Below are 26,659 nucleotides of genomic sequence, written 5' to 3' on the forward strand. Positions count from 1 at the left end.
GGATATGAAGGACATGAAGGACGCATCCTCCATGATGCTGCCTCCAGTATCATTCAGAGTTTATCACCAGTGTCTCTCTCTCCACTTCTTTGTCTCTCTTACTTCATTGCGTCCACTCACTTCATCTAATGGATTCATTGTCAACAGGCACTCACACACAGCTAGGGATTACTGCAGCTTCTATTAGTGTCATAATTGGTCCATAAATCTCAATTAAAATGAGCAGCTGTGTCATCAACGCGATTAGTAGAAGCTAGATTCTTAAATAAGAAGTTACATCTTTTGTAACACAAAACAGTTGAAATTTGTATTGTCACTGTGATGAGACAGATGTCTTAATTTCCCCACCAAATAAACTACTTGAAAAGATCTGATGAGGAATTCAGAAGGAGTCTGAACTGGATTGAGATTGATAAAATGCAATCAAACACCATCCCTATACACTGCATGTGTGGTTTATTTTCAGTATTATCCCATAGCATCTTTATGCTCGGACTGATATTTTCATCACTGATTAATCTCCTGATTACTTTCTCCAATAATGTATTAATCATTTATAAATTCCTACACGTGTCTTGTTCTGTCCAACCAATAACTGAAAAACCCAAAGATGTTCAGTTTATTCTATAGAAGACGAAGAAAACCAGCAACAGTGGCGTTTTTGGCATGTGTGCTTAAAATACCACGCAAAATCAAGGAATTGATAGCTTTAGTTGTTGATTAATTGACTTGATTAATCTCCTACTCCCTACTTTACTTTACACAATTTTATTTCCTTAAAAATGTTTAAATCTGGTATCGTTTTTATACGTTCAACATCTTAACGCATCAAAAACTGGGAGCAAAGGGGACAAATTTTGTCCTAACTACTTCTTTCTCAACTCAAACTTTTACTGCCACGGATGTTTCTAATACAATTGATAGAGACAACAAACTCCCACAAAGGCTTCAGGAGAAATACAGCAAAGCTAGCAAGTACTTGGTGTAAAGGCCAGTGAGTACGCTGATTCTTGAAAACAGTGATGAAAGGGATTGGTGGTGGAGGCGTACAGGAGGAGGAAGTGAATTCCAGAGTTTTGGAGTCATAGCGCCGAGTCCACAAAGGGTCGGCCCTTGGCAGTGTCAGCTAGTGTCATGGAAACGGAATCCATCCCAACGACACACACACACACACACACACACACACACACAGGCGGACATGTTTGTGTCTGTTGTGTTGGTCCGACGTTTGTGTTACATATGAGCGGTACACACAGAGCTTCGTGGACGTGGTAGAGAAAATTTATATCAAATGAACCTTTGTGGCCACTTGGGTAAAATATAATGTGGGCTTCAGTCAGCATCGTCGTGCTAACATTCGATGTGTTAACACACTTTTAATGTCTCAAAATGAGTTTGGAAGCAGTAACTTGGTGTGTAAAGACCTAAGAACTCGGCGGGGGCACGCATGAGAAACCACAGGATTTTGGCCGACTGGCTCGCCACGGTTTGATGCTTTGCTGCAGAGAGGGAAGAACTACAGACAAGACAGTCAAGTAATGAGATGCACTGTTAACCCTGCACACACACACACACACACACACACACATACATATGCAGCAGCAGCACAATACACAGTGGGGCCTCAGTCAGGCTGTCTAAACTGTCCACTCATCCAGGCAGTCGGTCAGGAATCCCAGGAATGAGCTTTCTGCACGGAAACCACAGTGCGTCGCCTGTGTCACTGAAAAGATTAAATTCAGTGTCTACAGGTTTATCAATCCACACACAGTCTCTGTCCTTCTGTCTGTCATCAGGATTCGACCACCTGGTTGGTAAAGACAGTTTGTCCCATGGAGAGCTGATTCCGTGTCAGAGGCAGACTTGCTATTGAAATTCTGAGAGCTTACTGCAGTGCTTTGAGGCAACAGGTTTTTTTGTCATCATTGAATTAAACCGACCGTCTTTGTAGTTAATTGGGAAGGCCCCTCCCTCTTCTTATCTGACTGGATAGCAGAGAGCTGCGGTGACGTAGCATTTTTATCTGCTTGACAGTTGAGGATTTCTTTCAGTTTGCTGCGCTTGGAATGCAAAACCACGAGAATACGACCGGTGAGCGTGAAGTGCATGAACAGACAAATAGGAAACACCTGAACTGTTTCCTGTGAGTATGAGTCATTTACCAAGTTGTGTGTGTGTGTGTGTGTGTGTGTGTCTGTGTGCAGGTCTTAACTGTGTGCAAAATTGTAAGATGATCCTTGTTAATTGTCCATATTGTGTCATCACCTGAGAGCATCATTAACACACAATGAATTGAGACAAACAGCTGTCTGTGTGTGTGTGTGTGTGTGTGTGTGTGTGTGTGTGTGTGTGTGTGTGTGTGTCTGTGTGTAAACGTCCCACAGATGATTCCTGGATAGTCCAGGATTTGAGTTGTGCGTGTTTGTGTGGGCGTCTGATGCTCCACAGTGAGTCCAGACCTCTGCCTCGTCTCTCTGCAGTGTGGGGATTTCCTTTTTCCACTCCGGTCACATGACTGCAGATATGGGTGTGGTCTCCTGCATTCCTGGCCTCACTCTTTTTCTCTCTCGATCTCTTGTTACTGTCTGGCATGCTGCGACACTCTCTCCCTCAAACACACACACATGCACACACACATTGTCGTCTAGACCAAACACGGTCTCGGCTGGTTGACGTGCCCTGCATGTGGAAATGTCTCTGTGAAGTCAATGTGACATGATTCAATGGGAGTGTGTGTGTGTGTGTGTGTGTGTGTATGTGTGTTAGCGTGCGTATGTGTGTGTGTGTGTGTGTGTGTGTGTATAATCTGTTGCTGGGTGCAACAAGAAAAAAGTTCCTCTCTGTAGGGAGGGTGTGGCTAGCAGCGCACTCGTGTGTGTGTGTGTGTGTGTGTGTGTGTGTGTGTGTGTGTGTGTGTGTGTGTGTGTGTGTGTGTGAGGGCTGCTGCTTAAGTATGCAGAGCAGGTGTGTCTGCAGAGGCAGAGAGCAGAGAGGAGGAAGAGGAGGGAGGATAACAGCAGCTGAACAGAGGGACGGTCTGATGGAGGATAATAAAAAGAGAGAAGAATCAAACCTTTATTTGACCTTAAACCGATCGTGTGAGAAAGAGAGAGAAGACATTTTGAATTCCTCCAACAATTTTTTGTATCTACACAGTCAGAAACATATCAGTAGCTGGACTCTGATTTTTGAAATTTACAAGTCAAAGTCTAAGAGTTTGTTGATGAAATGCTCTAAAGTTAGAGAAGCCGACTGCCTGACAAGCTGAATTCTGGGGGAAAAACACACCATCACATGTTGACCTTTCTGAAGCTTGTGAATTGACACACCTCGTTCACCTTGTGCAGAATTCAGTCGTATTGAACTCTGATGCAAATAACTGCAAGGCTCTCCAATGCCCCAGCCAGTGTAAGATAAGGGGTGGAGCTGACCTCTGATTCAGGAAATTATGTTTGCTTATGTCTTTGTTTTGTAACTGCATGTTGCAATAATCCAACCAGGAGAGAAGGAGGGAAGCTGATTGGCTGCTGTGACTGCCAGGGTGGAGATTATTGACAGTCAAGTGTTTGATAAAAAGCTTTATAATTCACAATTTTGTGGAATTATGTCGTGGCTTGCTAGCACAGTATAGAAAGTCTACAACTCTACCCATGCTATTTCCTGCCCCCCCCACCCCCCCCACCTGTTTTTGGCCACATCGCACAAGCAAATTTCCCCTATCAAATTTAGGTCTGACTGCAGCTTAACTGCTGGTTAATGACTGTTACAGTGAGGAGCTCATGCACCTTCCAAAATAAAAGGTAAAACTGATGAGCATTTTTTATTCAGACTGGAACTAAATTCTATAATAAGTATATATACTATTGTTAAACAGCTGATTAAAATTTTTCTTTTTTGAGCATTGCAGTCAGAAAGTATCGGATGGGTTACAGATTGGAGGACAGTTTGAAAGATTTGCAGATATATTGCAATATAATTTTGGGCTATGACAGTCACGATGGCCGTTTGCTCGCTCATTGTCAATGACCTCTCACCTCTTCCCGGCAGATGCTTCGGTCTGGTGTTCAGAGACAGCTGTTGGTCTCATCCACGTCTATTTCACACTCCAGGCTCCTCACTGTTTTACTGATGATCCCCACAGCAACATGTAATGTCGTTAGAGCTGAAATGACGAGCTGATGGACTAATTGATGAGCCAATCAACAGAAAAATGATCTGCAACTTTTTAAAGAATTGATTGTCTGAGGTATTTATCAGTTAAAACTCCAACCTCCCTCTGGTTCCAGCTTCTACTTTTTCTTACAATTTTTGATTGTTTTAAGGATTAAATGATTGATCCAACTTTTCATTTAATTAATTAATTAATCAATCAATAATTAAAAAAATATTGTAATAGTAGGGAAAACCCAGGTTTTTAGTTTTGAATCCTGGACACATTGGGGGAAAAAAAAAAGAAATTTTATTGCTATAATTCGTCCCCTTTAACATAAGTCTGCTGTTTAAATGCACATCTGATTTCCTAATAATAACTGCATGATGATGATAGTCAGTGTGAGTCATTGTGCTCCTCGGGTTTGTTTGGTTTACCCAAATATAATCCTGACAAGCGCGCAGTGCACTCTGCCAAAAAACACAGCATGTCCTCACTGAGACGGATTATTTTTGAAAACTGTTGAATATGAACAGACGTGCCTACATGTTTATGTTTTCAGGTGTTTTCCAAAAACTTCTCTGTGTGCAATGAAACAGTGCAAAGATCAACCTCCTCTCCTTCCTTGAGTTTTCCACCGACCTCTGCTCCACAGTACATTGGACTCTCAAGTCGAAAATTTGAGAATCTTTCCATCTCTAGCATTTAAGTTAAAACAGCGTGTGACGGAGTGTTTGTAAAACAAAATGTGACACGCTGTCAGGCTTCTGTAAACCACACAAACAATCTCAGCATTAATTATGAGGAAACAAAAGCAATATAACACTGTAGAGTGTCCGCAGACAGACCCAGACACATCAGGTCCAGGACTGTCCCCTCTGCTGACACACACACACACATACACACACACACACGCAGGCTTATCATATCTCACACACACACACATATAAGCTGAGTGGCTGGCAACATGGTGGCTGCAGCATAATTTCATCTGGAGTCAATAACAAACAGATAAGATGGACAAAGAACAGACGCACTGTCTCTCTCTCTCGCTCACACACACACACACACACACACACACACACACACACACACACACACACACACACACACACTGAAACCCTGGCTGTCTTATGGCTGCATAGATCATCTATATATAGACACAGCTAAAAGTCCTGACATCACTTCCTGTTGAGCTCTCATTGAAGGTTTTGTTTCTGGCCCGATTCATTCTGCAGTGTAGTTCCACTTCATCGATGAACTGTAGACTAATGCAGATACGTTCAATAAATATCTAATAAGTTAAGTTTCGGTCTCACATCTCAGTTTGTCCATAGGTTCTCTGTTATGGGTAAATCAGTTGCTAGGAAACATCTATAGCACCATCCATTCCAGCAAACTATAGTCAAAACTAATATCTGGACACTTTCACTTTTATTTTTTGCTCTTCAGTCTCTGCAGCTTCAGCACATTCAATCTGAATTAGAATAATGGATACTGAATTAAACTGCCAAGTCTCATCTTTAATTTAAGTAGGTTTGCATCAATATACAAAGAGCTGTGTGGGCAATATAGCTCTTTAAACACAAAGTGCCCACAGAGCCAGCTGCTCGTCTGGTTATGACCAAGTAGAGCGCTGCTCAGTCGGACTGAGATCAGGCGACTGACTCGGCCTGTCGAGGATATTCACCTCTTCACCTTGAAAAGCTGTTTGATTGCTTTGGCCTCTCTGTTTTTGTGGTTCACTCATGGGTTTGCATCTTGTGGTGAAAACCTCTGAGGTTTTGGTCGTGAAGCCTTCTCTTGAGTGTTGACAAGGAAACATCCTAGAGAGCACTGTCGACTTGCTCTGCAGTCAATATATTATGCAAAGGAAACAAGTTTAAAACTCTCCAAGCTCAGGAGGTAATGTTTCTCGAGTGCTCTACAGTGACAGAGGACAGTGAATTGGGTTTTTATTGAGAATTATTAAGGTTTGTAAGCACAAGGTCTCTATTCCGTTCACATTTATATAAAACTAAACAACAGCAAATTTATTTTGTAGAAAAAGTAATTGTAAATGGATTAGACTTCCTATTGGCTTAATGATGATATGTTGTTAATTCATACATCTGACAAGAGGCAAATACATTCACAGACGATGCACTCAGGAAAATATTCAGTCTTGTTGTACAGTATCCAGTTGTAGTGACTACAGCATTATTAAACAACGTTTGCCTAAACCTAACCACAGACGGGACCGTGGATGTGAAACCGAGTCTCTGGTCATTTTTGTCGACCACGTTCCACACTCTTTAAGTCGATAGCGGTCATGTATTAGACATATAGTTATGACTTGTGGTTCAGTCAACTGTTCCACCTGCCTGTAGTAATCAATAATCTCTCTATGTAAGAACCAGTTCATGTGGTGCAACATGTTTAAATTAACGGCATCCTCCATTTAGCAAAGGGTCGGCTGACGTGTGTTGACCCATTCAGTCTGGGATGTTTTTCATTCTTCTGTTTGTTGTACTGTAGTAGTTTAGATTAGATCAGATGAGATAAGATTACACTTTTTTTTTTTTTTGTCATTGCGCTCGGTGAACACCAGTTGTGATCACAGTCCAATCATCACTCAGTTGTACCTGCTCTGTCTGACTCGGCGTCTCTCATTTTGAGACATGGCTCGTGTTTTTCAGCCAGAAAAAGTGCTCAGCTGTTGATGAGACCTGGTGAACACTGTATTTTTGTCATGGTTTTATGTAATATATTACGTTACGACTATTGGTGACGGACCTGTTGACTGCAGCTTTATCAGAAGTGTCCTGATCTGCGTGACTGTAAGGAGGCCAACATCACCATCGACTTGAGTCGCACCCACAGAGGCTCTGATTGGCTCTTTTGTTTCTCCAGCACTGAGCAGCAAACTTCTGAATCACTTGAAAAGACCGTCAGCTCAAGTGTTTGGACCCAGGTTGAGTCAGACAGGAACAGAGCTTAGTGAGTGAAAATGGTCCAAAACAAAATCATGAAAACAGGAAGCAGCGTCTTCAGTATGAGATGAAGTTCAGCTGTCAGAACTCATCTCTGTCCATATTGTCCCACGTCTTTTCAAATCATTGTCCTTTTCTCTCTCTCTCTCTCTCTCTCTCTCGCTCTCCCTCTCTCTCTCTCTCTCCCTCTCGCTCTCTCTCTTTCGCACACAATCTGTATTCTCTCCAGATATCTGATGCCATGTGTGGAGCAACGTGCAAAGTGACAGTGTGGTGTAGCCGGTGGAGTGTGTGCGCATCATGATTGTGTCATTAGTCTACGTTAATCAAACACTTACTAGTTAAAGCATAACAGCCACACACACTGTGTCACATGATAAAAGGTGGTTGTGTGTGTGTGTGTGTGTGTGTGTGTGTCAGCAGGTGTGTCATTAAGGTCTAAAAATGGGAATGCTTACCTTTAGACTGAAGTGGGTGTGGTGCTGCAGTGAACAAATGATAAAGGTGTGTGTGTGTGTGTGTGTGTGTGTGTATGTGTGTGTGTATTTCCACAGTTCACAGGGACGTGCCAGTATCAAATTTTTATTTTGATAACTGAAATTGAAGCTTTGTTCGACCCGAATGCAGCTGGTTAAAAACTGGAAATTACTTCAGATGTCTTTTTATATCCTCTGAGATTTTATTACTCTGATTCTTTTGGGTTTTATTTACTGTTAATCAAAAAATCCTGCACACTGTGAAACACCTGCACTCACTTTATTTTCAGTATTTTGGTCTGTAACTGCTCTTTTTTTTTTTTTCGATAAAAGTAACACGGCATTAACATTTGAAGAAAGTCTATTTTTATTGTCTGTTTGTTGCAGTAGTTGTATTCACTTCTTTTCACCTCAAATCAAATCAACTAAATATGTCATTTGTCGAGCTTTGATAAGGCTTTAGCGCCGCTCTCCCGTCTGCACACAATCTCAGCATTACTACCAACAAATATCAAGGGCAGAGTTAAAGCTGGCCTGTAAGGTGTAACATTGTGTGTGTGTGTGTGTGTGTGTGTGTGTGTGTGTGTGTGTGTGTGTGATCTAGATGCAGGGAGTTTCCTCTTTATCACTCATGTAAAATGCATGCTCTCTCTCAGTAAAGGTTACAGCTCAGCACAGATAAACTGGCCGCACCTCAGCAGGTTGACAAGCTGGTATAAGCATTGTAAATCATGGCCGGAGCAGCTAGATGTAGACAGACAAGGACCCTGGTTCTCTGGCCCTGCAGCGACTGTCGTGTGTTTGTTTGAATGGTAAAAAGGTGCTCTGCTCCGGATAATGGCAGGAGCAATGTGCTGTGTAAACATTTCCCCTGAAAAATGGTATAAGAAATTGTTGGTGTTGTTTATGCCACAATGTTGTACTGTGGTATACAATAAAACTGGTATACTGGGACATCTCTAGTGTCCTTCCTGGCTTTCGCAAGCATTTTGTCCCTGTGCTGACTAAATTCAGCACTGGTCACCTTCGCCAAATATTGCCCCTTTTTATTCTTGTTCTTACCAGAGAAAATGTTTATCAGTGATTCACAGTTCAGATCACAGTGAGCCAGTGTTTTCCTTGCAAGCGCACAAAAAGTCACTTCCTTATGTAATCAGCATTGTGATAGTTTCTGTTCACTCTGAGTTTATATAGTGGCATTTGGAAAAGTGGGGTTGTCTCAAAAGTTATGACTCAGTTTTCCAAAGTGGAAAAAAAAAAGTGAAGAGTGAAAAGAATTTTAATCAAAAAAAAAAACAAAAAAAAAAAGTTTGACGCAAAGCCAGGAAACTGCTATTTTAGCTGTTAATAGTTCTCTGGAAACTTTATTCATTTATTTATTTTAACAGTACTATCATTATTTTCACCAACAATCAGAACACACTAACTGATTGTTACTTTAATCTGAATAATTCATGTAGACTTATGTTTATAGACTTGTGTTATTTGGTCTGTTCTAATGAAATAGTTGCCAATTTCCTCTTCTTAGAACCTGCACAATTAAGTAATCTCGTTATCTGTAATTAACACGTTCCATCACAATGACATCACCAACTATTTGTGTAATAAAACATTACAAAACATTAATGTGACGAGGTCTGTAGGCATTTAATTTCATTTAATTTCTCTGTTGTCTTATTGTAATAATGACTCGACTTCTGGTCTGGGAACAGAGGGATGATTACTGAACACAGAGAGAGGGCATCTGTCCTGATCTGTTTAAGATAACACACACACGTATTGACAGGGAACTCTATGAAACATGATATGAGGAGGAAAAAACCCCCCAAAAAAAACAGTTTGAAACAGAAAATTAAGAGAACTGAAGAAACTTTGAGGTTAACAGACGGATTATATTTCTATCTATCTTCTTTATTTATTTTTCACTTTGTTTGAATTTCCACAGCACAGCAGAGTTTCACACACAACAACAGTAATTTTAAAAAAACTGTCTAAATCAAAACTAATCCTAAATCAAACATGATAAATACGAGACAGAAGCTACTAAGTCATAAGCTTTAAAGTCTTTTTTCTGACTTTAATGTGGATTTATGAATGTTTATCTGTGAAGGACATTGCATTGTAAGTACTTTACTATCTACTTCACCAAAATAATAGTCGGCTTGATTTATAGCCTTGTGTGTATCGTAGTTCCTGGTATTTCAGAACCTACAAACATCAAATATTTGACACTTTTGCTTTAAAAAATGATGTTAATTTGATTATCAAAATAGTTTTCTTCTCTATCAAAGATCTGTCCATTCCCATGGACAGCTGCGTAGAAGTGATGCAGCCTGTGAGAAAACACCAAACACTTTCCTCACTTCATATCAGTAAACATCAAATCAATGACACCACGGTGATATTGCTCCCTCTGTGCACCAGCTGCCAAATATTACACAAAACAGCATTTGGTTCATAAATGTCCTGTCATGTCTGAATGAAGCTTTAAGGAACGTTTATGTTAAAGTCCCCACAAAAAGCCATCACTGTAACTGCGTGATGAAGCCAGCAATGTGACTGATTCGATGTCCGAGAAGAGCTTCAGATTCTGTCAATGTGACTTGCTCTCAAAATGGCTCCGTGCCCCCCCCCNCCACCCCCACCCCCATTTGAGACCGACTGACCGAGGCAATTGCCCGTGTCACCTCCTCAACAAACCACCACTCAGGAGAACCCTGCTCAGAAATTCACAAATGTATCAGCAGCACTGGTAATAGCAGTACTTCTCTTATAGGCTGTGGTGTGTGTGTGTGTGTGTGTGTGTGTGTGTGTGTGTGTGTGTGTGTGTGTGTGTGTGTGTCTCTGTCTCTGTCTCTGTGTGTCCATGACAGAACACTAAACAGTGAAAAATGGAGGACAGCCTTTGATGTGCACTTACATAATCTGTGGTGATGGGCTGGAATGCCACACTTTGGCCACGCACTCTTGACTCCCTCTCCCGCACCACACACACACACACACACACACACACACACACACACACACACACACACACACACTGGAGAGCTACCATGTATTCAGTGCTGACCCCGGGTTCTTCATCAGCAGGACAAAGTGTCTATGAATCCAGTTTCCTTGTTATTATCTTTACAGCACCTTCAGTCTTGACCATGGTATCTTCTCTTTTTCTGATTTGCAATCACTATAATTGAATTTGTTATCCGCTACTGTTGTTCTTGCTGTAATAAATTCAAAGGCCAACTCCCGTGTTTAGCCTTTATTGTATAACTGTGCACCTACACGCCCAGGAGGACCGAAGAGTGAGGATCTCTAGATGTGCGTGCTTGTAGAGGGGATGATACCTGACAGGCAGATTCAGTTTTTGGGTACATGAGGCTGTAAATGTTTCTTTCAGGGATTTCTCATTCCCATATGACAATTCAAGAAGATACTTTTATTTTTCCTTCATTTTTTAATTATGGTCACTGCTGTTTTTTTCTTTCCTTTTCGCCCTTTGATCTAAGTGTCACTGATGTAGTGATGAATTTTCCAGCGATACACTGTTGGTGGATGTGAAGGATGAAGTGTGACTCATCCGTAAACACGAGAAAAACAAAATTATACAGTTGTTATTATTATTATTATTATTATTATTATTATTATTATTACATTGTTGTTTCAGCTTCGGTCATAAACTCGGAGCAGACGGTTCAGGGAGGACCAATATTTACCAGCTAATCATGTGTCTCAGAGGAGCAGCGCAAACCAATAATCAGTTTACATCATAACAGCCTTAGTTATTCAGTAGACTCCTTTAATAATCTGAGATGAGAAACTCTCCTTTAATTGGCTCAATTAGTCTCTGTGCTCTTCATTAGTGAAAATCAAAGGGAGTCCTGAACTGAACTGTCTGCTGATGATGACGTTTGACTGCTGTTTGTTCAGACTGTGTCCTGTCTGGATCTGGTTCATAAAAATCTGTTTTCCTGTTTCTGTTTCCTTCTTAGTGACAAACCAGAGGACCATGTTTACTCCCGTTTCCATGATAAACAAGAAGTGCACGCACGCCCAGGTCAGGAGCTAACGTCAGTGTCCGTCTCCTCCGCCTGCATCCTGTGAGAACTACACGACCCACAATTCCTGTGAACCAACGACGCAATTTAGATTAGATTAACAAAGAAACTCAGAGGAACAACAGCTACAACAACTCCACCACAAAACTTCTGTGAAGAGGACCAATATGGCCAACAACACGGCAGACCACCCTCCGGGGAATTCGGTTGCCGAGGGCAACCATGACGGAGACTTTGGGGTAGCCGTGACGGATCTGAGGAGCCTGATGGAGCTGCGGAGCGCCGAGGCTGTCAACAAGATACGGGACACGTACGGAGACGTGCAGGGCCTCTGCCGCCGCCTGAAAACATCACCTATAGAAGGTAAGACGTGTCCAACACACAAACCATTAATAAGAGTCAAACATTCTGTATCTGTATTCTAAATGACGAATCATTTAATCAAGATATTAATCAATATTAATATGATGATTCAAGTCATCATTCAGGAAGCTGCCAATTTGAATTTTATCCATTTAAGTAATTTGCAGTAATTTACCAAAAGATGGCATCTGCCCTGTGGCCCCCCAGACCGACATGGACTCCCAGAGTCCCCAGGTTCACTGTGTGTAAAGTGGTTCAAAGTATCTGATCGGTTGTGAATTTGTTTGACAATTTGCTCCACGGTATCATTTTGTGATCCATGTGACCTTGTCTTGCCTTGCCCCCCCCCCCAAGTTTTTTTTTGCTGTATCATTGTGCACAGCTTGGACGCCTCGAAACCTTTACAAATCAAGTCTCAAAATGACTGAACTGCAAACCTGTCAGTCAATGTGGTCAACACTTCAGCTGACAGCTGAGACACTTGACATTGTGTTGTGTAGCAGTTTATTACTGAATGATACAACACAACAGCGCAGCACTTTTTATTCCTGTGACTCTTTGCTAATCTTCTGTTTTCACAAAACAAATGAATGAAAGAATGAATGATGTTAAGGTTTAGTGTGGGTCTTAAAACATATCTGTACAGATAACCAAAAGGAATCACTCAGTGGCAAATCAGAACAGAATCAGAATAGGCCCTAACACACACACACACACATACACACACACACACACACAGATGAAGAGGTGTCAGTGTGTGAGTCATGAAATGGTAATAATTGATACAAACAGGCAACATTTCTGGTTGACACACTTATTATTTTGTGGTGAAAGGTGATCAGTTTGGATTTCAGTCAGAGCTTCATATGAGGCCAGAAAATGGCCGACAAGCTGCTGTTTGTTATTTCTCTATCCCTGTTTCATCTTTTGATCCGTGTGTGTGTGTGTGTGTGTGTGTGTGTGTGTGTGTGTGTGTGTGTGTGTGTTTGCAGCCATCAGTCCATTCCAGGATTGAAATTAGTTCCAGCCCGTTCCCCTAATGGCTCCATAGATCATTGCTGTGTTCCATTTAGTAATCAGAGGACAGCTGTAGTCGCGTCCTCCACGCAAGAAATTACTCACTTTAATGAAGAAAGTGTAATTATATTTTCACTGCAGAGAGAGAGGGGGAGGGGGAGAAAAAAATTGGGGGAAAACTAAATGCAAGATTGAGGGCAAACACACAAAATGATTGACTGTTATAGTTAACTAGGGTGGACTAGTGTCAATCCACTTGCGGTCCGGATACTGTTTGCCGTCCGTCTTTTATTATCAGTAATGTAATGTTATGTCTGACACCAGCGTCATTATCTGTGCTTACTCACATTTAAGAGAACTCCGGTGATTCGGTCTGTCACTTCCATAAAGCGGCTTACCAATACATTTGGAGATATTCTGACTTTCATGCTGCATTCATGCACTGTCAGGAGATTGGGAAGAAGAGGGAAACACCCAATATTACGACTTCACACATTATTCTAAGTGCTAAGGTTGTAGTCACATTTGATAAATAGCCTACATTATCTACATTTAGAGCTGCAAAGCATTAGTTGATTAATCAATTGGTCGATGGCAATAAAATTAATTGGCAACTATTTTGATAATTGCTTCAGTCAAAAATGTGCTGATTTCAGGAAATCGAAACGATTTGCTGCTTCCCTTGATCTTATGATAATGGACTTAATAACTTTGGGTTTTAGTCTGTTAATTCGTCAAAACAAGCATTTAGGATTCAGAATTTGGGGTTGTGGGAAATTATCAATAGATGTTCTGAAATTAAAGCTAAATTGATGCATCGGCAGGTTAATATTATTGGGCCATTTTAGCTTTTCACAGGTATTTATTTCATCTGATATTATAGTTCTTATTTCACCTAATAATCCCATGCCAAGGTTCAGTCACCAGGTTTCTTTCAGTTTTCAGCTGTATTACACAGTGGATAGTTTGTTCAATTTCAAGGAGATGAATCTCAGAAAGTGACTCCATCATAGCAGTATTAGAAAAGTTACAGCTGCTGAGCTCGTATGTCAACAGCTGACTGTGAGATATGGTTGAAAACTGGGGACAAAATGGCAAGTGTGTTCTACTGCTACAACACAGTTGTGTTGGAAATCACATGTTCATCAACCACTGGGGGCAGCAGACACACCTTGAGCAGTTAGTGAAGTGATGATTTCATGCTGAGCACAGTAAAAGGAGTTGTTTACTTTGATTACGATTTGAAGGAGCGTTGGTTCTTACAAACCACAGTAGAGCTTCATCTGCAGCTTTTCATTTAAAATCACCAAAATACAGGGGTTACGCCAGTGTATTCCAAGCCCGACAGCCCGCCAGGCGTAAGTCGACCCCCGCTGGATCTATACATTGAGTAACTTGAAGAGGCAACCAAGAAAACCTAGATGTAATGGTTGGAAAGCTCGCCAGCAACATCTGTTGGTTAAAATGCTACGTGGACCCCGCCAGCCTCGGGTCGACAAAGCGCAGCTGGTGAGCAGCCTGGCTTCAGTAACGCTGTCAGAGCAAGAACAGCCAGAGTCGGAACGGCCATCAGGCATACCGGGACGAATCCCGGGTCAGCCACCGCCTCTGTCAAAAAAATCCATCATGTCGCTGAGAGCGTTCTACGTGCATGTGTTGTCCTGAGACTAGGCCCAAACCCCCCACCGCACCCTTAGTGTCCTTGGTAATAAACACGTAGCAATTCCTGTGGTTGCTTTACAATAAAATCCACCCCATTGTTTACCAGTCTGACACTTTTCATCTGAGGCATCAGCAGCAGGACGTGTTGGCGTTGCATTAGCAGAACCTTAACACGCTCTGTTTCCTGCGAGTGTCTTGTCCACATAGAGGTAGGCTGAATCACTCAGAGTAATGGCGGGATCTGCCACTAACAAAACAAGTTTATAGACTTTTAATCACAGAATATGAATTCATTGAAAGGCTCTTGCTGAAAAAATGTTGACCATGAACAGTGTCAAAAGTCTGGACTGAAATAATGAGAAACTTAAGGATTATAACTGGAAGTGTTCCAGTGTTTCCACGATAAAGAGCCAGTGCAGATCAGCACTGTGTCTCTGTGACAGACGGAAAACCTGCAGGAAACCTGAGTTTCACACAGAGGTTATCTATTTCTCACCTTAGTCTGATTTCTCACATTAATCTGGTTTGTTTTGTGTCAGCGCTGAACTGTAACCGATATAGCCCATGTTTCTCACGCATAACATAAAACCTGCTGTGCTGCCTGATAGCCAGTTGACAGTTAGCTAACCTGATCAGCTAAGTAACAGAGGCATTATGTTAGCAGTTAGAGACCACACGTAGTTGTATTTAACTTTGTTTCATCAGCTCACTGCTCTGGCTGTGATAATGAGATGTTTCTTCTTCAGTTGCTTTTACTTTAAGTCTGTAAAATCCGCCTGTGTTTGCACGTAGAGATGACTGTCATTGTCAGAAGTTCAGACTGACCACAAACACACACAGACACACACAAACAAACACACACACACACCCGAAAACACACAACATGGCTCAGCTGTAGCTGTGTGTCCTGCTGGTTAATGTGTATTGATGAATCCGTCGGCTGCCTCTCTGGAGGTCATTGATCGTCCTTCTCATCATTTTACAAAATCAGAGTGTATTTCATGTTGAGGAGACGCGCAGGCTCTGAGCAAGAGAAAAACAACTAGATGTAAACTTTATTTAAACAGGACCTGGGTTACAAAGAGCTTCACAAAGAGACACATATGAGCCTAAAAATAAATTACTATTTTAGGAAGATGCTAATGAACAGCGGCATGTTCTGTCACTGCTCAGGTGAGAAGAAGACAAGGTGATTTCTCTTTGTGTCTGTAGCATTGCTTTTATTTCTTCATGTAAAGGAGTTAGTCTCTTCAAATAAACATCCAGGACTGAGAGCTGAAACTGTCAAATAAAAATGGATTTAAACATTCACCGACTGTGTCATCAGCTGACGATCAGATGTTCAGTTTTATTTAGATTTAAATCACAAGCAGCGAAGATGTTGAAGAGATTTTAGCCGTTTCTCTTGTGCTACTATCGGCCCCTCAGATCACAGCCACACAAAACATGTGATCAGATAAAACTGATTAGATAGATAAAGAACAAATGAATTCTGATTCTGTTTTTGATGTAACTGACTGAGTTATTTTTTAGGCGCTATTTGTAGGCTTTGCTATTGCTACATAGCAAACGTTAGCATTAACAGCTCTTTACTTAGCAGTCTAAAAGAAACGTCTCAAGTTAAGCATCAAACTTAATTCTTTTACTCGTCACGAGCTGTCTCCAGTTGTAGAAAGCAACCCTCTTGTTTTGCTTCTATTTCTATCATTTATCTTTTTGTACCGAAGTTAGCATGCTAACCAGCTAGCCCCGCCTCAGTAAGACTGTCTCTTCACTTTCCGATACCGAGTCACTGTGGCATCCAGTCTGCCCTGATAAGGAAGCGCTGCTCTCAGGGCGTATTATAACCTTTTGTCCTGTAAATGTAATGATGACTGAAACTTTTGCCAAGAATGGTAAGTAAACAGCTGGTGATGCTAACGCTAGCTATGTAGCGATAGCAAAATTTTCAATTTTTAGAATTATTTTTTTAGAATTAAACAGTTTTCGGACGCAGTTATTGAAAAAATTGTATGGATGGTTGGACTTGATAATTGATGACTCACTCAAGCTATTATTTGATTAATTGATTGTTAAATTCTCAAATATCGGTCAGCTTATATTCAATATGGGCCTTTATTTTTCTAATTTCAGCTGTTCTTCCATTTCCACAGCACCAATTCTGTCGGTACAGCAGTTAGGGGTCCTGTTAGGGGTTTCTCTTTGCCTCTTGCCTCCAAACAAGGCGAAGCCACCATGAATGAAACTTAACACTTCCTCCAGACCTTTTTCATTAAACATCCAGGTTTCCCTTTAAAGGTGGGCTTTAATATGGAAAAAAACATCAGGAAGTATTGAGTTGTGCAGCTTAATTAGTCTGAAAACATGATTCACATGAAAAAGAAAGTGCTGTGAAGAGCCACATTCTCCAAATTTACTATGTGAGCTGTTGCAGTAGGTAACCCCACCCTCCTCAGTATTTCTTTTACCTTGCCTTCATTAGCGACTGGTCACATCCCTGGCTATTATTTGAGACACTCTCATTATTTGAATACCAGCTTTATATGAGAATTTATAGTGGTTTCAGCACTAATTGTAACCACACACGGACCTGAAGTTGTGATTGGTCAGTTTGGGCTGCAGTGAGTTTCCTCTGCCATGACTTATTTGACAGTGAAGACGGTGCACTTTTCAGTAAGAGTCGTACTGAGCAAGCGATAAATCATCGGTCAGTTAAATCGGAGTTATACATAAATCAGTTCACACACAACACACACACACACACACACACACACACACACACACATAAACAAATGTACACATACAGTACTATTGTATAGGTTCAGAGGTTTCTTGGCCTGCTGGCGTGTCAGATCTTTTCGAGCTCTGTGGCGTGAGAAGTCAGCAACCAATCTGAGATACAGCTCGAGCTGCGTGACCCGAGTGCTGTTCATTGTAACTAACACACACACACACACACACACACACACACACAAACACACGCAGAGCCTCAGGTCATCCATGTCTCTGCCAGTCGAAGCAGAATGCTCCTCTAAGCGATCACCAAGAGGGATAAAGACATCAAGACATGCAACGCTCTTCATGTCTTTCTTCTTTTTTTTTTCTTGCTTCGTATCATGTTTTTCATCCTCTTACGATAAACTAAAACAAGATGTTATATACAGTGTATCTTACCCTTTGAAATTTTCTCACCAGACTTTCCAAAAATCTAAAAATAACTTAGAAATACAAATCGAAAGTATACTCTGTATAATTTTGTCGTGTAAAGGGTTTCAGTTTTAAAAAAAAACCTTTCAGCCTAAGGATTTATGAGGCTTAGTTATTGCATCATTGTGCAGCGGGGGATGTGAGTGTCTTTATTAAAGGCAGGTTTATTTCCTGTCTGTGGATACTAAAGATAGAACATTCTCTGTGTAAGCCTGTAATTTAAACTCTTCTGTTAAGTCTGATTTTCTTTTATCAACCAAGACGCCTCTGTCTGTTCCTGCAACAAAAAGACAATAAAATCCCACTTCATTTTATTACTGTTAGAAATGAAAGTTAATCAAAGATATTCCAGACAACAGCAGTGCGTGAGCTTCCCTAATGGCCAATCTTGTCAGCTGGCTTTTGAGGGCAGATGATGTCGAATGTTTATTGTTGGAGACTCTGGTTGTGTGAATGCCCAGATGTTTACCAGATTAGCCACAATTTCTTGAGTTTGCGCCGTGAGTTTACTGGACATACTCAGCTACCCCATAATGCCATTGCATCTCTTCAGATTGCACCATGGCGGACACAAACCCAGAGACGTTTGCAGCAGATTTAGAAACAGGTGTTTGATAAACTGACTGCACATCGGAAATCAACTTTACATTGCAGGACACTGAGTATGTAGTAGGCAGGTTGTTAGTATGTGGTTCCACACAGAGCCAATTATATTCCTTTACAGAAAAATGTGTTTCTGTTAAGGTGTCTGTTTACTACCTTACCACAGGCGGCTGGATGATAAATACTACACATTAGATAACTATTTTAATCACTAGTGTTGCTGCTGTGTGTCTTCCAGCCACCAGCAGTAGCAGCACAGAGCTAACACTAGCCACTATCTTTGATTTTACATGGTTGTATTGACTTTAACAGAGGAGACCTTTCTGTTGGAATTCAACAAAGAAATCATATGTGATTGTTACTTTACACGTGCCTGACTTTGTTTCAGAAAAAGAAAAGAGTCTTAAGAGTTAAAAGAGTCTTTCAAAACTAGTAGAGAAACATCAGCATCAGTTGTCAAGAAACTCAAATTATGGGATAATTGCTGCAGATTTGATTTGATTTGATGAATCTCACAAATCCAAATTCTACATGCAGTTTACAAATTCAATTCACATTTATTTTCAGAAATTCACCGGGAACTTCAGGTCTTTCTCTTATAGGAAGTTATGTTTACGAAGTTGATCCATAAAACCACAGAATAAGTGCAGATTTTTTGCTCAAGTTGAAATCTTTTTATATCAGGATCACACATATTTGCCTTCTTATGTGTGGCCGTGGGCAAACATTGATTTTTATATGTAATCACCTTGTCCATAAAATTAGCTTTGCTTCAGTTGGTTTCATGCTTGAAACTGGACAGAGGCGGCTGAAGCTGAAGCTGTATGTGTCTGTGACTGTCGCTCCAGCTGTGGGACGGCAGTGAAAGAATGAAGTCGCTGCAGGATGATGATAGAAAAGAAGGCTGGGGGCAAAGACAGAGCTGAACCGCAGAGATGATGAAGGAAACAGTCGTCTCTCTTTGTAGTGGACATCAAAAACTCTGAACAATGAGACTGAACATTAATACATGCTGCTGCAGTTTAATCTGTCAGAGGGAGAATGAATGAAAGTGAAAACTGTGCGTGGTAAAAGATGAAGCTGCGTGTAGGCTGATGAAGCTGTGAATTGGAAGAGACCTCTTTTTGCACCAATGAAGTCCATTTCTTCTGGAAGCTGAAATGAATAAACATCTGTGACAGGCGAGCGCGCAGCAAACTGCCCTGCTCTTGCTGGAACATCATCTCCGAGCTTTAATCTGCATCTCCACGGGGACGTTCACCAATACAACGAGCCCATGCCAGGCACCAGATGAAACCCGCCTTCACAATCACAACATTAAACCGGGAAAAACAGACTCGTATCTATCAAGCAGCCATTAAAGGGGCTCTGTGATTCTGTTTTTCTTTATTTTGGTGTGTCAGGAGTTTTTGACATCAATGGCTGACTTTAAAATGATCAAACCAAACTTTGAACTAAACCGCAGTGTGATGAAACATGGCTGATGATGACTTTGACAGCTGGTGTATTTTTAAAAATCTCTGTGCATCGGCTCATCACGAAACTGTTTCTGCTTCAGCTCTGAACAGCAGAGATACTCAGTCAGTAATGTTAGGAAGCTATCGGTCAGATAAGCTGAGGTATATTCACGGACACCAGTCTAAAGTGGAGCGCTGTCTTAATTACAGCAGTTTTTTAAGTTTGAAATGTTTTTTCTATTTATCCACAGCTCTTTGGACAAAGTACATTCTCATTATCTCATTCTGCGTCCTCCGACCTCATCTCATCTGCCCCCCTTTTATCTCATCTCATTTCATAACACCACACCTCATCGCATGTTGCTTGATCTCATCTCATGTCATGTTGTCATCATTCTCATTCCCTCTCGCTTTATCTTGCCTCACCTCACCCTATCTTGTATCTTCTCACCCAATCTCTCATCTCATATCCCATGAAAGATTGCCTGTCGTCATCTCATTCGGTGGCTCTCATCTCACCCTACTTCACATCATCTGGCTTCCTCTTCTAACCTCTCATCAATCTCACGCCATCTCATCTGATGTCACGAAACTTACTCTCATGTCAGCTCATCTCCTTGCATGTCCTCTAATTTCATGTCACCTCATGTTATTTCACCTCATCTCAGCTAATCTCTTTTCACGTCACAGCAGCTCACTTGAGATCACTTCACCCCCTCTTAACTCATCTCACGACGCCTCATCTCCTTTCACGTCACTTCATCTTTACTCATCGTGTCTTTCTCCTTCATTTCACTCGGCCTCCTCTCACCTCATATCTCCTCATCCAGTCGTTTTTACCAGATTTACCTTTCAGTTGTTAAATAATTCTGCCATTGATGCCACCTAGTCGAGGTTATATGACATGAGTGATGAGGAAACTAGTCCCTCTGTGTGCGTTGTGGGTAGATAAACCTCAAAATGGCAGAAACTATTATCTGGTGGTTTTCACCAGGTTACTGCATCCAAAGAGAAGAGGCAGATGGAAAGAAGTCATGAGGAGGAGGAGGAGGAGGAGGAGGAGAGACTCTTAACTGTGAGTCTGTCTGTACAGCATAATCAGACATTGAATAAGGGTCAATTATTAAAACGTATAAGGACAGAAACATGTCTGAGCTCATGTTCGTGCTGACTTTCAGAGTCCTCCATGAGAAATCCTGGCAGTGCGATCTGTTGACATTCAGATCACGTTCCACTGCACATCTCCCAACTCCACCAAGAATCCACAGCAGCCATGTTGAAACCCACCCTGCCATGCAGAGGAAGGGACAGATTTCCAGGTTTTACTGAAAAAGACCAGATTCATTAAAAACAAGCAGCTCGTTTAAACTAGCCGTCCTTCAGTCTCGTCCCTGTGCACCTGCAACGTGCTGTAAAAAATACTCTTTACTGCAGTTAAAGTTAACGAGGTCCTGTGATGAGCTCAGCTCAGAAAATCCTTGTGAAATTGAAGATAAACACGACCCGCTGATTACCCTTCAGTAATTAATATAGTAGAATAAATAAACTGTAAATGGTGTATTTAAAATCTATAATTTTCACCCAGTTCCATAAAAGCCAAAATCAATGAGCTCTAAGGACGTTGCCCTGCTGGTCTTCCCCTCTGTGAGCATTCATGTCGACTGAGAAATCTTTTTATCTTTATTGTCTTTATATGGAGAATGAATGAGCGCTTAGATGTGAGTCATGCTGGAAAATGGCAGTCACAGCTCTGGAATCAATAACTCACAGATATTGTTTGGTCTTCAGTTGGCAGATTGTAGATTGTAAGAGATCTTTCTTCTCAGGGACAGGAAGAGAAACATCAGACACATTTTTCAATGAACGAATCGATTAGTTGTAGACATCTTGTGACCGATCTTTAAAGAAGGCTGTAGGCGAGGGTTGTGCTACACTACAGTACTCTTATCTTACTCCACTTTTATGTGTTTGTGACTTGTTTGATTGTTGGTTGAGTACAGGGCTGCAACAAATAATTATTTCCATTATTAATTGATCTGTCTATTTTGTTTGATTTTTTGATTTCCAAATAAATCTTTAATGGGGATCTTTAGCAGCTTCCTGTGAGTCAGCTGATCCTGAGCGGGTCGGTCAGATCAGGTGATGCTGCACTGACGTGGAACATTTGGCTCTGGTTGAGCAGCAGATTGTTTGTACAGCAGGGGTGGGTTCAGGTCAGTTCAGGCTGCCACGGACTTATCACTAACACAGACACAAACACCCGACCACTGTCTTTAACCTCGGGGTGAGGAGGGGCCACAGGATAAACCTGAAGGGTCGCAGGATACTTGACAGGAGGGGGAAGCTAAGGAAAAAACACTTCTAATATCTAAAATTATATTTAGTTCTTCAGACTTTTCTTTAATACGTACTTTTTTTTCCTGTGAATTACTGGATCATTGTAGACAAATGGAGTCTGTGACGAGAATTCATTTAAATGTTGGGGAAACACCTGCTTTATACAACAGGCAAGGATCAGTGAAACAGTTGTTGTTTCAAAGCTGATCATGGGAATCATTTTTCCAATAATAATACTTCCTGCACCTGAACGTATCATTCGTTTGACTTTCAGTCTGTCATTTTTTTTTTTTTTTAACTGTGTCTCCAGACAGAAAGGAGGAAATGATAAATATAAAAATTACATAATTTTTCTGGGTGGGGTAAATCTGTTTTGGTGATTCGCCCAAAGGGGAAAAAAGAAAACTGTATATGGAAACACTGCAGTCTTTCCAACAAAAGTAGGTCATGTTGCAAAACTACTGTTCATAGAAATCTGTAAAAATCTTTACTTTCCGTAACTGTGGTGAATCTTCTGCCCTCATTTGTGTGTAGGTGCACAGCTATGTACCAAGCTAGACACCCTTTCACTAAAGGGGGAAGACATGCTTCTAATAAAAACTTAAAAGGCCAAGTCCTGAGTGACACATTAACTAATAAAGTTAGACCAAAAGTAATGAGTACAGTAACAAGGAAACTGGATTCACAGATATATAGACGAGTTGTCAATGTAGTCGTGCTACATGCAAGGAAGAAATAAAAGTATCACCAGTTACTAATTACCAGCCATCACTAGTTTTTGTTTGCCCCTCCCTGGGATGGACTAAATATTAGACACACCTTTCAATATAATGCGATCCAGCACCACCCACCCCAACCTCATCAATAAAGTAGAGCTATCACCTTTCCGACAGCGTCAACAAAATCTGGACGATTTTAAGCTTCATAAAAGCAGAATTCACGGCAGAGCTGTTGTGTTAGATTGTGCACACGTATCTGATAAAGTGGCCAGTGAGATTATTCGCACTGTGTGATTCTTTTAGCAACACCTTCCTCCTGGCTTCCATCCGCACACCTGCACCTCATTTGTATCATGTCTTGTGTTTGAATTTTACTTCGACACTGTGATGAAGGCTTCGAGCCAGATCAGGGTGGTGTCAACTGTGCTTTATCATTTATTTTAGCCAGAGGGGCCTTGGGATCTTTTTCTTCCTCGACTCCTCTTGAGCATCAAGTGTGGCTGAAGTGTGACTTTTTTTTTTTTACAAAATACTCATGCTTTGTGTGTAAAGCAAAGCCACACTCCAGTGGTTTCCTTTTTATAGACATGTGGTCTGCGTGGATGTGAATATTAATGTCTCGTGTTTGGGTCTGCAGGTCTGTCTGGTAACCCCGTCGATCTGGAGAAACGTCACACGTCGTTTGGAAAAAACTTCATCCCGCCCAAGAAGGCCAAGACGTTCCTGCAGCTGGTGTGGGAGGCTCTGCAAGATGTCACGCTTATAATCCTGGAGATCGCTGCCATCATCTCGCTGGGCCTGTCCTTCTACCATCCACCCGGGGGTGACACTGAAGGTTGGTGCAGTCGAACTTTCACCTGCAAAATTATTATTATTATTGTTATTATTACAAATATTATTTATGACACTGAGATCATGTACACACCATTTTATTTTATTTATATTTATATTTGTGTGTGTGTGTGTGTGTGTGTGTGTGTGTGTGTGTGTACATGTTGAGGTTTAAGTAACCTGGTGACCTTTTAAATCTGATCTCAGTATTTTTTTGACTCCAGCTGTTAAGACAACAACATAGTAAATGAATCTGTTTTAGCTTTTCTCCTCCTTTCTTCTCCTGTATAACACACACACATTATTTATGTAATATAATTTATATAATTTGAAAACCTGGTTATTATCCTGTGCAAAGATGTTCAAAAACTAAAAGATAATGATTAAGAAAATATGATTTCTATTTTACAAAGAGTAGCAATTAGCCTAGGATTTAATTTACAAATTAAAAAGAAGATAGGAAAATGATTATTATTTATTTGGTAAAAGTGATTCCAATTCAACACGTCCTCGTCCTCTCACAGCATGTGGCGAGGTCGCAGGCGGTGTCGAGGACGAGGGCGAGGCTCAGGCTGGCTGGATCGAGGGTGCCGCCATCTTGTTCTCGGTCATCATCGTTGTCCTGGTGACGGCCTTCAACGACTGGTCCAAGGAGAAGCAGTTCCGTGGACTGCAGAGTCGGATCGAGCAGGAACAAAAGTTCACCGTCATCCGCAAAAGCCAGGTCATCCAGATCCCTGTGGCCGAGATCGTGGTGGGAGATATCGCACAGATCAAATACGGTACGAGGCCACAGACGAAGAAACATCAAACCTGTGACATAAATAACGGACACCTGAACATTTTAGTTATATGTGATAGTAGAACGTGTCGTTTCAAAACCATGGGCATTCATATGCTGCTACGACGCCCTGGCTGCAGGAATTTGCTCTAATTCAGCCACAAGAACATCAGTGAAGTCAGCCTTTGATGTTGGGTGATGAGCTCTGGCTCGTAGTTGGCGTCCCAATTCATCCCAAACATATTGGATGGGCTTGAGGTCACGGCTCTGTGCAGGCCACTCAAGTTCTTAAGCGATAAACTCATTTCTGTGTTGACCTGGATTTTGAGCATGGGGTCATTGTTACACTGAAACAGGAAAGGGCCTTCCCCAAACTGCTGACACAAAGCTGAAAGCTCACTGTAGCTTAAAATAACATTGCATGCCATCACATTAAGATTTTCCTTCTTTGGAGCTAGTGGTCCAAGACCAAACCAGAAAAAACACGCAGACATACAAGTATGTGGATATCCAGTTGGCCATATAGTGTATGGCTGATGGGAAATCTTCACATACACACTCCAAGAAAGGCAATTTTACATAACCTGCCTCCTTCATCTTTTTTTAAAACTTTGGTCTGAAATATCACTGACCACCACGGAGCGTGCTAAGGACTTCCTCAATCTGTTACACTGTCCTCACTCAATAACAACCACAGAATGTTAAAAGTTAAAAACTTCAGTCATATTTTCTATTTTACAATAACAGCATTCATAGGAGAGCTAAACAGTAGGTATTCAGCTGTTTGGTTTCACTTTTTAATGCAACATTCTGGTGTTTAGCTCTCATCATTGTTTGAGGACTAAGGCAAAAATCTGTAAACACTGAAGCTGTATCGAGAAATAAAATGAAATGCAGGTCCTGTATAAGATCCTCTTCTCTTCCCAGGGCTGAAAGGAATAAGACCCTCTGACCTCTGACCTCTGTACTTGCAGGAGACCTGCTGCCTGCTGATGGGATCCTGATCCAAGGCAACGATCTGAAGATTGACGAGAGCTCCCTGACCGGAGAATCCGACCATGTCCGCAAGTCTCTGGAGAAAGACCCCATGCTGCTGTCCGGTGAGTTCCTGTTCAGTCACATGACATGGACCAACATGGATGATTCTGGTCTGAGCTGATTCTGCTGATTCATTACTCTTAAACAAGAACATGTTTAATTCTTGAGAGGAAAGTCGAGGATCAAACATCAAACCTGTTTACAATCCCTGTATCTGTTTTTGCTGCATGACTTGTAAAAGTTATCTTGCAAACCTAAAACAACAATAATAATAATATTAGTTAAAACTGGCAAAACAAACTGTAACAAATCTCAAATACAACTTAAATACTAATAAGTATTCAATGATGCAACTGGAGAAATGATTAGTGACTAAAATCATAAATGATTTGATAAATGACAGTGATACAGCGACAGCAAAAACCCAGGTTTCAGTGGTGACTCATACCTTTTTGAATCTTTCCTCAGGAACCCACGTGATGGAGGGATCGGGCAGGATGGTGGTGTCAGCCGTCGGCCTCAACTCTCAAACCGGCATTATCTTTACTCTCCTGGGTGCCGGTGAGAGCGACGAAGAGAAGAAGGTCAAGAAAAGTAAGACACGAGACAAAGCCCCTGACACATGTCTCAAAAAACACGACACACGTTGAAGTGTTGAAGGTCATGCGAGGACAGTAATTGTGTGAAGTGTTGGGAGGGAAGTTTGGCTAGAAAGACGACTATCACCGTGTCAGCTTCTGAATATTTCTACTCTACTGTTTGAACAGCGCAGATTGGAAATATTTGCACGTTCATATCAGCTGGTGTTGATTTGAAGTTTCTCCTGTCATACTAGCTGACTCTGTCAGCAGGTAGACTTCATCCAGTCTGGGCTGATAACAGCAGAGCTGTTTGAAGGGTCTAACTGTAGTATTTTAAAAACATTTAGCTTCAATCTGAACCTTAAAATATTATCAGTGAATGAATGAGACCATGGATGAATTGATCCGTA

General features: G+C 41.3%; 1 protein-coding gene across 8 annotated transcripts in view; it reads left to right on the plus strand.

The window, feature by feature from the left end:
* LOC111219522 (plasma membrane calcium-transporting ATPase 1-like) overlaps window positions 1-26,659 on the plus strand; it is an 86,843-nt gene that overhangs the window by 23,884 nt on the left and 36,300 nt on the right. For 7 of the 8 annotated variants that reach the window (XM_022742224.1, XM_022742230.1, XM_022742223.1 and 4 more), the window contains 5 exons: window positions 11,588-12,016; window positions 23,656-23,853; window positions 24,374-24,631; window positions 25,605-25,730; window positions 26,137-26,262. In XM_022742224.1, coding sequence (XP_022597945.1) covers window positions 11,821-12,016; window positions 23,656-23,853; window positions 24,374-24,631; window positions 25,605-25,730; window positions 26,137-26,262 — 904 coding nt within the window. In that variant the 5' untranslated portion in view covers window positions 11,588-11,820. Of the gene's footprint in view, window positions 1-2,067; window positions 2,144-11,587; window positions 12,017-23,655; window positions 23,854-24,373; window positions 24,632-25,604; window positions 25,731-26,136; window positions 26,263-26,659 lie in introns of those variants that run through there. The other variant, XM_022742226.1, reaches the window with a different exon arrangement.

The sequence above is a fragment of the Seriola dumerili genome, unplaced genomic scaffold (assembly GCF_002260705.1).
Source record: "Seriola dumerili isolate Sdu_G_001 unplaced genomic scaffold, Sdu_1.0 BDQW01000066.1, whole genome shotgun sequence".
NCBI classification, from domain to species: Eukaryota; Metazoa; Chordata; class Actinopteri; order Carangiformes; family Carangidae; genus Seriola; species Seriola dumerili.